The 12,352-nt window shown below is 45.6% G+C and overlaps 1 protein-coding gene across 1 annotated transcript in view; it reads left to right on the top strand.

Annotated features, from left to right (window-relative positions):
- LOC137432941 (uncharacterized) overlaps window positions 1–12,352 on the top strand; it is a 135,006-nt gene that overhangs the window by 39,350 nt on the left and 83,304 nt on the right. The window contains exons 13-15 of the mRNA XM_078783760.1: window positions 3,149–3,184; window positions 3,332–3,367; window positions 3,510–3,554. Coding sequence (XP_078639886.1) covers window positions 3,149–3,184; window positions 3,332–3,367; window positions 3,510–3,554 — 117 coding nt within the window. The remainder of the gene's footprint in view (window positions 1–3,148; window positions 3,185–3,331; window positions 3,368–3,509; window positions 3,555–12,352) is intronic.

Here is a 12,352-nt window from a genome sequence, read left to right as displayed (position 1 = left end):
TTCTATTCAATTATCTTCTCCAGAATTGCAATTGCAATACTACCAAAGCCTGAGTCATGCAAAGTAATTGTTTTATTTTAAGATACCAGTATAATAAAATGTGACAAAATATTGGTAAAATAATGTCTACTGAACGAAATGTTCTCGAACACCATATTGATGTATACAAAATAACAAATGGATTTTTTTTTTTTTTTTTTTTTTTTTTTTTTTGTATACTGAATCGAGGCTCGTGAAAGAGCTAACATTTACTTCACAAACAAATCGACCAGACAAACAAAACACACAAAAAGCGGGAGCGGAAAACAAGATGGGGAGAGAAGGTGAAGCACACAAACACAACATTTGAGAGCAGGGAGATGTGTGGAAGGGAGAGGGCTTGGGGGCAGGAGGCATGGGAAGGGGGGGGGGGGGGGCGGTGGAGGGAGAAGTATAAAACACAAGGACACCAATGACTTCCAGGACAGAAGTTGGTATTTCAAAAAAGTGGAATTGGGGTGAAATTAGCGGGGGTAGAAAAGATCAAGGTTTTGGATGGGGGAAGATAAGAGATGGTGGTGAACAGCTGTTTTAAAGACCTGGAGGGTGGAGTGGGATTGAAGAGAGTGAGGGAGTTTGTTCCAGAGGCGGGAGAAAAGAGGAATGAAGGAGTGAAGGTGAGCAGAGAGTCTTGATTTTGGCAGTTTGACCATAAGAGCGTTGCAGGCAGATCTTGTGAGACCTGCAGGAATATTTGCGGGACAGAGCCCAGAGAGAGCTGGGGGGGGCAAGGCCAGAGAGGAGTCGGTAGAAGATGGAAAGACCACCAACCTGCCTGCGGTGAGTGAGTGAGAGGCCCTTGGAGTTAGCTTCATCGCGGGAGATTCCAATGATTCTGAATGCTTTGGTTTCAACAGCGTGAAGACGAGCTAGGTGTGAGGCAGGAGCACCAGCCCAGAGGGGAGAGCAGTATTCCATTGAGCTGCGGATGAAAGCCTTGTATGTGGTGAGGAGCTCAGGTGTGCCAAGGAAGGACTTCGCACGACGGAGGATGCCCAGTCGACGACTGGCTTTGGAGGCCAGATTTGAAATGTGGTTTTCCCAGGAAAGATCATGGCAGATCCCATGCCCATGGCAGATCCCATGGCAGATCATGGCCCAAAAGCTTGAGTGACAGAACTTCTTGGAGAGGATTATTCAGAAAGTGGATGGGAGGGTTGTGTCCAGTCGGTCTTTTCGGAGAGACATCGTACGAGTGTGAGATTTGTCAGGATTGAAAGACATGTTCCACTTGTTTGCCCAGTCTGTGATTTCGTCCAGGTCTGCAGAGAGTGAGGAGGCAGCAGACTGCCGATCTGAGGGATGAAGAATGGAGCGACAGAGAGTAGAGTCATCAGCAAAGAGATACAGAGGATTTTCAAGAGAGTCAGAGAGATCATTGATGAAGACCAGAAAAAGCACAGGGCCTAGAACACTGCCTTGTGGAACTCCAGCCTGAACAGGAAGAGGAGATGAGAGAAACCCATTCAGGGCCACACGTTGACTACGACTAGAGAGGAAGTCCGCCAGCCATGCGTGGAGATTTCCATGGATACCAAAAGAGGAGAGTTTGGTGAGCAGAGCGGGGTGCCAGACCGTATCGAAGGCACGTGATATGTCAAGGGAGACTGCTCTAATTTCCTGTTTGGCATTGAGGACCTCCATCCATTGTTGAGAAAGCAGAAGCAGCATGTCCAGAGTGGAGTGTCCCGGTCTGAAACCAAATTGATGATCAGAGATCAAGCCATTGGAGAAGAGGAAAGATTTCATATCTGAAGCAATGATGGATTCCATGACTTTGCTGATAATTGGGAGAAGACTGATTGGTCTGTAGTTGCTGGGATCTGTTTTTGCACCTTTTTTGTGCAAAGCGGTGATGTTGGCAGATTTCCAAGCAGATGGAAGATGACCTTGAGCAAAAGAGAGGGTGAAGAGAACAGAGAGAGGGAGTGAAAGAGCGGAAGAACAGGATTTTAGGACCCGTGGGCTGATGCCGTCAGGTCCAGTTGCAGAATCCGAGTCGAGGGTTGACAGAAACTTTTCCACCTTGTCAGGAGGAAAGGACACAGAGTCCAGGAGCAGCTGGGTACGACTGGGTACAGTGGGTACAGAGAGGGATGGGTTTGGGACACAAGATTTAGAGGCAAAAACAGAGTTGAGGCATTCAGCTTTTTCACGTGCGGAGTCAGCCGTGTGGCCATTTGAGGTGAGGGAGGGGATGGAGGGGGAACAAACACCAGAAACAGATTTGACCAGACGCCACCAGGATTTGGAAGAGGGAGACAGATAAGAGAGTTCGGTCCTGAGAACGGAGAGATATTGTTTCCTGGCTCTCCTGAGGGTGGACACACACTTGTTTCGGGCTTTGTGAAAGGAAATGAGATTTCCTTCCGTTGGATTTGCTTTCCAGGAGACGAAAGCAAGTTGTTTCTGGGCAATAGCCTCACCACAAGATTCCGTGTACCATGGACGGGAGGAAGGGTATGACAACAGAAGACGAGATGGGATAAATCTGTGCATGAGAGAGAGCAGTTTGCTTTGGAAGAATTCCCAGGAAGAATTTATGTCAGAGGCAGTAGAGATGGGAGACCAGTCCAGATGATTGATGGCTGCTTGAAGACCGTGCCAGTTGGCCTGAGTGAAATGCCAGACTCGTCGACGCTGAGGAGGCTCTCTGAGAATGGTCAGAGAGATGTCCACTTTAACAAGCACATGATCAGAAGAGCCGATTGGAGCAGAAGAAGAGCAGCAGACATTTTCAGCGAAGTTAGTCATAACCAAGTCCAGAAGAGAAGATGCTCCGTTGACTGAAATCCGGGTCGGGAAATTGACAGATTGTGTCAGTCCCAGTGAGTCACAGAAGTCCTTTGCTGAAGAGCCATGGCTGGTGAGAGAGGTACCCACACCCAGCCAACTGGCATGGTGACAGTTGAAATCACCACATATGAATATTGAATGGTATTGAATGGTTTGAATTTGGTTTGAATGTTGTAGAAACTTCTAGTTTGTTGAGATTGTATTTTCATTTGGTGTCATTTTATTCACGGCTTAGGTAATGGCCTTAGGTGGGTCGACTTGTCTGTCTCAATTTTTTTTCATTCTTAATGTCTCAATGTCTCTTCTTGGCAAGGGTCAAAGTGGTCTTCCTGGCCTCCCTGGGAGGAAGGTAAGTTTCCTGTTTAAGTGTTTCGTCATGCTTAAACAAATGGACAAAGCACGTTTTGATCAGTTTTACATCTTTTATTTCCTTTTTTTTGTCTTTGCTACTGCTTGCTCTTCTTCTTCTTCACATCTATTTCTTTCTTGACACTAGGGTGATACTGGAAGTCAGGGTTTCCCAGGCCTGAAGGTAGGGGCATCTCTTTAATTTGCACATAACCTAATTCTATTTTTATTTTGCTGCTCTGTTTTCGAACCTTTGGTCTTGCATTCATTTCACCAACTTTTCCAATTCGTTTTATCTGTCACCATCCATCATGGCGTTACGCAAGGGTGACAGAGGATATGTAGGTTTTCCTGGAGAGCGAGGGAAGAAGGTGAGTTTTATTTGATTTCCGTTCACTCACCAAGACTGCCAAACTCCCTCAACCTGCTGTGCTGATTACCTTTGCCTAAACAAGCCTGCTCTCTGCTGTGATTTGCATGGGTTTGTTTGTCATGTGTGCTCCTTTTTTATCTGTTTTTCCTTTTCCTCTCTTTTTTCGCTTTTATATACTCTATCCTGCCACACAAGCAAATATAATATTCGGAAATATAAACAAAAACTGACAAATATAGGAGGAAGCCATTTGGCCGATAATGCCGGTGTCGTATCCATAACTCCCATGAATCGGTATATTAACTTGTCTTCTCCTACTCAAATCTTTAAAAGTGAAGGATTTGGGAAGACCTGGGAAGGCTCTGTTCCACCTTCTGAAATCTGTATTTGGAGATAACCACACACCCACGCACACACCGTTGTATGTGAATATTGAATACACACACACACACACACACACACACACCCTGAATACGTTACACTAACTTTTGGGTGACGAATACAAGAATCGATTTTTGCTTTAAGCGAACAAATGTACATTATTGACATTATTGGAATATCCTGTGATCAAGCCAAAGAACAAGACCTGTTGCTGTCATATCACGAATAGATTGGTGACTGATATGTTTTTTTACGGTCTCTCCTCTGGCCCTCTCCCTCTGCCCTCTGATCTCTCAGGCCCTACAAACCCCTCTCCCCCTTCTCCAAGATGTACACATTTTTCCAATAACCTCGTCCTGTTTAAGCTCCCAAAATCCAAGCTTACCACACACCTCCACTCTTTGGTTCCTCTTTGCTCTCATTTGAGGAAGTGTCTTCCTGAGGCTATTCAATCCCATTCCTCCATCCTTGGCTTTAAGCAGGTGGTGCACCACAATCTCATATCATCTCTATCCCCTTCATGTATTATTTGCTACCCCCATTAACATTGCCTAATCGAACCTTCAAATTACTGTGTTTGCTCTCTCTGTCCCTTTCTCCCTGTTCCCCTTTTCCCCTTCTTTCCTTCTCTCTCTCCCCATGTCCTTCTGCTCACTCTCTCCTCCCCTATTCGCCTATTCTCCTTTTCTCCTCTTCCCTTATTCTCCCTTCCCCTCCCTGCCTCGCTCCCATCTCGTCCTCGCTTCTCTCACATCGTCCTCTTTTCTCGCACTCTTTTCCCCTTCATTCACTTGTTTGTTTTGTCAAATTGTGGAACCACTGTCAGTATGTTGCCTTTTTACCCTCTACCTCCTCACCCTTCCATGAGCCTCGATGTAATATTTATTTTTAAATTGTAATCTTCCACTTTCCATGGAGAGAAAAGCCAAACATGACGGAAACAGGTGCATGAGTGTCTCATTCATGGCTTGCACCATCCATATTAATACCAATGTTTATAAGTTATATCTATAGTTATCTTCACCATTGCTATTTTCAGAGTAGTCGTTCTTGTGTGTGCGGTTTGTGTGTGTGACAGCTTTTACGAATGTTCTTCTAAAATGACTGAAGCTGAGAGTTTGCGAAGGACATTCATTTTTGTCTTTTTAAATGTTTCTCTTAGTCTTTTGCAAATGGCAAATGTACAACAAAGCCAGAGATTGTTTTCATTTTGTTCTAATATAAATCAAATACTATTTTCCTTTTTCCAAGGGGATATCTCATGTGGCCGCAACATAATGTTTTCCTACTATTCTTACCCAGGAATAGAAACAGAAAACGTTTTTCTTTGGACCCGGGAGGTTAATTGATTTTGTCATGTACCAACTTCTCCACCATGGCCAATAACATTGCCAACTGAGGCCTACGGTGCTGTGATGATGGAACACACCAGATTCATTATAACACCTTTTGCCAGTTTCTCTTTATTTTAAGTAAAACATTTAGTTTCCAGAATATTACTAAAAGTCTTAAGTCACCCAAGGGCCTCGATTTGTTTAACGGTCATAAAAAAGAGCCAGCACCATGGACTACACATGCTTTTAACACCCTGCGGCTGAAGGGGAAAGCTCTGCCAAAACAAGCGATGCGGACCGGACTTAAGGCTGAGCTGCGATTGGTCTTGCATGGAAACACTAATGAAAAATGATATTTTGTGATAATTTGACTTCCCCTCACCCAAGCGTTTGTTTTTTCAAATTGAAACGCTACGATGGAACACGCCAGTTCTTCGGGGCTGAACGAGGACTGACAGCCGAAACCCGGGCAACTCGTGCAAACAGATTGAGAACAGGAGGCAGTTAGCACGGATGGATTCAGGGCATTGGAAACATCGTTCCAGTATTTCCAACTTAACGCATTTACTGCGTCAGATTATATATTACTTAGCGGCCTTCTCATCACTCACCTAAAGTGTATTTACTTTTTTTCCTGGCCATGGTTAAGCTAAAATGCATTACGGTGACGATCTGATTGTTTCTCGTCGGCTTCACAGTTCATACAACTATTGCTCAACACAATGTTGAGGACCTTGTTTATTCATTAGGCAAGTAAAGAAATTATCGAAGGCTCACTCTTTCGTGAATGCTGAAACTTGTACGCTGGAGCATTATCTCACCGATGGCCTACTCCTATTGATATGGAATATTTTTTGTATACAAGTTTGAGGCTCGTGAAGGAGCAGCACAACAGAGGATGAGAGTATGTCAAACTGCAAGGAAGAGTAGAGGTGGGTTGTCGACATTGAACACATAGTGCAAACCACTTGACATAGGAAATTGGTGGAAGTTTAAAAACACAGGATTATTGGATGGAACAGGAAATGAGATGACGGTGAGTTGCAACCTTGAAGTATTTGAGAAAAGAGTGTGATTCCACTGACATGGGGAGACTATTCCATCAATGAGAGAAAATAGGGACGAGGTGATGAAGGTGAGAAGATGGCATGGAATTTGGAAAGTCTACCAGAATGAACATGTTTATCTGGATTGGGCTGGAGAAGGAAGGACTAGAAGAGCAGGCGGTGCAATACTGAATGAGGATGGTAGAAGACTGAATGACCTCTAATCTTACTTATGGGTGGGTGTAGCACTATGGAGGAGTTTGTACATAGATCACCTGTAGGGTAAGGACATTAGCAGGCACAGCTGTATTTTTTGACAGGGACTTCTAAAGACAACGGATAAATCAACAGTTTGGGCGATTGAAACTTGGATCACAGCAGAGTGAGGTCGTAACTCAGATGGGATCACCAAACAGGGAAACCCAAACTCTTCTTCATAATGCAGCATTTTGCTCACACATTCCCAGGATGGCGTTTTATTGCGGAATCAAATTTGCTGAGAGATCAAATCAGGAAACACGATGACTCAATTGGTTGGATTGAAAGATTCTGAGATTCCCTCTGAGATTTCTTGCAAACTAACTATCTATATACTGTATATATAAAACACAGTTTGTTTGTGTGTTACCTATAGACTCCTAAACGGAGAGGCTCACGTACTTGATATTTGGCATAGACATGGCCATTGAGCCTGGGAAGGACATGGCCTCCCTAAAAATATTTGACGAGATCCATATTTTTTATTCATATTTACCTCAGTGCATTTTATCGAGGAACATTATACACGGAATTTCAGCATGTGCCAGAGCAGCTCGCTGATTCGCTCAGAGCGATCACGTCATGTTCCATCCTCTCCGCCAGACCATTGAACGGAAAATATATAGAATGACCATTGCCATTCACACCACACAGGTGGAGATGTAGCTACCGGGCGCCATCTTGGTTGGCACTCGATGCTGGGCGATGGTGATTTCCGTCATGCGTTTGCACGTAATTCAGAGCGAAAAGCGATTGCGTTTTTTCACCTTTTGTGCGATCGTGTTTTTGTGTCGATTTTTGTCGATTTTGTGCGATATGAATTAAACGTCTTTGAAACAGCTGTGAAACGTCTTTCCACAACCCTTCCGTAACCGACAAAATGGCATTTTAACAGTTGTCTGGCTCCTCCTCTTCCTCCTCTTCCCTCCCCCCTCCCCTTCCCCCCTCCCCCTCCCCTTCCCCCCATCCCCTTCCCCCCATCCCCTTCCCCCTCCCCTTCCCTTCCACCCCTCCCCCCTCACCCTCCCCCCATCCCTTCCCCCTTCCCCCTCCACTTCCCCCTCCCCTTCTCTTCCCACCCCCTTCCCTCCCCTCCCTTCCTCCTCCCCCTCCCCCCTCTCCTCCCCGTTCCCCTCACCTCCCCTCCCCTTCCCCCTCCCCCCCCGTTCCCCTCCCCTCCCCTGCCCGGCAATGCCGGGTACTTCTGCTAGTCCATGATAATGATGCTTTAGGGAATTCCTGACCCTCTTTATTTTACCTTTTCGTATACAAAATCTAGGCTCATCATTCATCATCAGAGCTGTTGAAGAATCCAATGGTCAGGGTTATGCTGGGTGGTTTGCCATTGCTTTTTTTTAGCAGTCAGGGCAGGATTTTGTAAATTGTTCAGGGTGTCGATGATAAATTCACCTTCTCTTCACAAAAGACACTTCACGGATGTTTAATGTCCACCAACAACCATTGCCGGCTAACGGGTCTTCCGGCTTAATCATGCAAAGTCCTTGCTTGGCAAATCTGAATATTTATCAGCTACAAGGCCTTCATCTGCAGCTCAATGGAGTAATGCGCTCCACTCTGGACTAGCACCCCTTCCTCAGACCTTCCACCTCTTGATGCCATGGAAACCAAGGCCCTAAAAATCATTGCAATCTCCCACAAAGACCCTGATTCTCTGGGCCTGTTACTTTCACATCTCAGACAAGTCGATGGCCTCTACCTTCTACTGCCTCCCTTCTGGTCTTGCACCCTCTGCACTTTCCCTTCTCTGCCCCTGCCACCGCTCCCTTGCTCCCATTTTTCTCCAGGAAACAAGCAGTCTGCTAGTAATCCATTTCTAGTGAAACTTCCAAAATCCAGGCTCACTGCTCACCTCCACTCACTTGTTCCTCTTCTTTCTTGCTGTGCAAGCAACTTCCTCAGTCTGTTCAATATCATTTTCCCCTCCAGTGCTTCAAGACCGCTGTTCACTAACATCTCGTCTCATGACCTTTCCTACCCTCATTAACCCTCCCTTCGCGTGTCTTTTGCTTTCCAGCTTATTTTGTGGTCTCCCCTCTTTCTCAACCTTTTGTTTTTGCTATTTCACTCAATTTATGTCTCATTCCCGGTTTTCCATTCCACTTGCTGTGTTTGAACCTGTATCCAACTTGTTTGCCCCCTGTGCCCTCCATCTGCTCCTCTTGTCATTCTTCCCCATTCCCATCATTTCTCCAAGTGTTCCTCTGTTGTGTCCCCACCTTGCTGCTGTTGTTTTCCCCATTTCCATTGTGCTCCTGCTCTGTTTTGTTATGTTCTGGCCCATTCTGTCTTCGAGCTCTTCCAAAACCTCGACTTTGTATTCAGAAAATGTCTTTTTTTCCCCTTTAACCCAAATAATATCCCACAAAACGTGTGCAGTGTGTACAGATGTGATAAAAAAACAATAATATAGCGGTGGAGAAATGGAAAAAGGTTTCATTTGAGAAATGTCATTAAACGTTGCCAGAAAAGTGGAGAGAAAGGCGAAGCAAAGGGATGAAAAGCAGACAGAGGAAAAGAGAGGAGAATGATTAACAAGAATGCTTTTGCAGCTTTTGCTCAGGCAGACTTGGCTGCAGTTGCACAGAGAAACGCGCTCCTGTGTTGCGCGGGACGCAACTCTGCCGTGGGAAGCGATTTTGGTCTCAGGTTACCAGCATGACGGCGCCCCGACTCCGCTACCGCAATACCGGCAGCCCTGACGTTCGGAGCTGACTGCAAAGCACGGCTCGTTAGCTCCCTAGGCCTCTCCTTCCTCGTTAGACTGCCATAGCAGTCTGTTTGTGTTTCACGAAATGTGAGCTGCGCCATAGTTGTGCAAATAGAGGCTGCGTTTTCAACATACTCCTTTTCTCTTCTTGTTTCAACTTTCCTTACCCTTACATTACATTGCTCTTGTCCCGATTCTCTCTTTCTCGCTCCCACCCATTACCTCTCAATGTCTCACTCTCCATTTCCGTCTCTCTCCCCATCTCTCTCTCCTTCGCAGTCTGGTGTTTTGTATTCGTCTCCATTGATTAATACCGTGTGACGTTCTGCTCCACTCCGTTCCTTGTATCCTCCATGTGTATGGTGTAACGTAGTGCGCAAGCTGCCTGGTGGCAAGCCCTGCATTTTAACCTAATTTGTCTTGCTTACGACGCCTCACAGCAGAAACACGTGTCCAAGAGTGATGCTCGTAGCGCCAAACTTGCACACTTCCCCTTAGGGGTTGGTGTCTTTAGTTGAAACGTCGAAACAAATATCACTCGGGGTTGGTCAAATTCATCAATTTGGTTAAGGCTCAGGATTGACGCTTTGGTTTTTTTAATGTATTTTTACTTTTTTTGTATTCAGAATCGAGGCTCGTGGAAGAGCTAACACATTGAACATGAAAACATGCATAGACACATAAAACATACAATGAAGGGAGCGGGAGACAAGAGGGGGAGAGAGAGGGAAGCACAGAAGTACAGCAACAGTAGAGAACAAGGACGTCGGTAGATCTGTGGAAGGGGGAGGGCTGGGGGGAGGAGGGAGGAGTACACGGTATAAAGCAAATGAACACTACTAGGAATTTCAGGAAAGAAATTGGGGATTGAAAGAGGCGGATTTGGGGTGTTTTAACGTGGGTAGAAAATATCAAGGTTTTGGATGGGGGAAGATAAGAGACGGTGGTGAGCAGCTGTTTTAAAGACCTGGGGGAGGAGAGTGATTGAAGAGAGTGAGGGAGTTTGTTCCAGTGGTGGGAGAAAAGAGGAATGAAAGGGTGAAGGTGAGCAGAGAGTCTTGATTTTGGCTGTTTCACCAGAAAAGGGTTGCTGGCACATCTTGTGTCCTGCAGGAATATTTGGGGGGCAGAGCACAGACGGAGCAGGGGGCACAGGGCCGGAGTGCGCCATAGTGCGCCGAAGAAGAGCCGGTAAAAGACAAAAAGACCACCAACCTGCCTGCGGTGAGTGAGTGAAAGGTCCTCAGAATCCGCTTCATCGCGGGAGATTCCAATAATTCTGAATGCTTTGGTTTCAACCACGTGAAGCCGAGCTAGGTGTGAGGCACGAGCACCAGCCCAGAGGGGAGAACAGTATTCCATTGAGCTGCGGATGAAAGCCTTGTATGTGGTGAGGAGCTCAGGTGTGCCAAGGAAGGACTTCGCACGACGGAGGATGCCCAGCGGCGACTGGCTTTGGAGACCAGCTCGGAAATGTGGTTTTCCCAGGAAAGATCATGGCAGATAGTGAGACCCAAGAGCTTGAGTGACAGAGCTTCTTGGAGAGGATTGTTGAGAAAGTAGATGGGAGGGTTGTCCAGACAGTCTTTTTGAAGAGACAAAGTGAGAGTGTGAGATTTGTCAGGATTGAAAGACATGTTCCACTTGTTTGACCAGTTTGTGATGTTACTCAGGTCTGCAGAGAGTGAGGAGGCTGCAGATTGCCGATCTGAGGGTTGTGATATAGAGCCGCAGAGAGTGGAGTCATCAGCAAAGAGATAGAGAGGATTTTCCAGAGAGTCGGAAAGCTAATTCATGAAGACCAGAAAAAGCACAGGGCCCAGAATACTGCCTTGAGGAACTCCAGCCTGAACAGGAAGGGGAGATAAGAGGATTCCATTCAGGGCCACACGTTGACTACGACTAGAGAGGAAGTCTGCAAGCCATGTGTGGAGGTTTCCATGGATACCATACGAGGAGAGTTTGGTGAGCAGAGCGGGGTGCCAGGCCGTATCGAAGGTGTAGAGTGTGAGATTTGTCAGGATTGAAAGACATGTTCCACTTGTTTGACCAATTTGTTTGAGGCTTTCTCAAATTTGGTTGTTCAATTTCCTGTATGTGTTGGCATTTAACATACAAATGGGGTATTTGCTCAAAGCAGCCTTCATGTAGTTACCTCTGCCACCAAACGTGGATGGAGATCATGTCTTTACCCTGTTTGTTTGTCTGTGAGCATGACATCTCGAAAAATTACAGATAGATTTGGATGAAACTTGGTGGACAAGTTGGGTGTGTGACAAGGACAATTTTATTACCCTCGCCAGAGGAGAGGGTATTGCATTTGAGTCAGTTTGTCTGTTTGTCTGTCTGTTTGTCCGCACAGAATAAATATGATTTTCTCTGCAACCGTTGGTCCAATTGACAAGAAATTTTTACCATAGGTGCAACTCGACCTGTACAATATTTTTAATGATAATTAAAACATTGTAGGTCACGTGGTATGGGTGCCATATTTATTTGAACACAAAAGCCTTAAAAAGCACTAAAACCCTCCTGGCGAGGGTCTGAAACCTCTGATTGTTTTAAATCTTGTTAGGCTTTGTTGAAGATCCGGATCCAGATACGGGTGTTTTTTTGAATTTCCAATTGATTTTTCACCATTAAGAGATAGGGCCAAAACGATATATAGCATGATCAAAATGTTTTGGACGGGTTATGATAAAACTAGGTGGACGAGTTGGTTTGATTACAAGAACAAGCCGATTATAGTTTGGTTCAAGTCCAGATCCAGATCCGGCCTATCGGTGGGATACAAAACGTAAACTGTTCAGCGCCTTGCAGAGGTATGCACTCTACTAAGTGCCCTTCTAGTTTTCCAATATATTCAAGCCACGTAGCAAGCCTTGTTTGCTAATGTGATTTTGTCTTTCTGATTAACCTTCGTGGTATAAATAATCTTCCCTAGTGATGACCATGCATTTCGGCCTTGGGGCCAAGGTGCTTGTGTGTTGTTTTGACAAGGTTTTCATGGCCTTCGGAGTAAAGTGTACAGGATGATCTTTGTCAAACG

This window comes from Myxine glutinosa, chromosome 8 (genome assembly GCF_964187855.1).
Source record: "Myxine glutinosa chromosome 8, kmMyxGlut1.1, whole genome shotgun sequence".
NCBI classification, from domain to species: domain Eukaryota; kingdom Metazoa; phylum Chordata; class Myxini; order Myxiniformes; family Myxinidae; genus Myxine; species Myxine glutinosa.
This window is presented reverse-complemented; position numbering and strand designations above follow the sequence as displayed.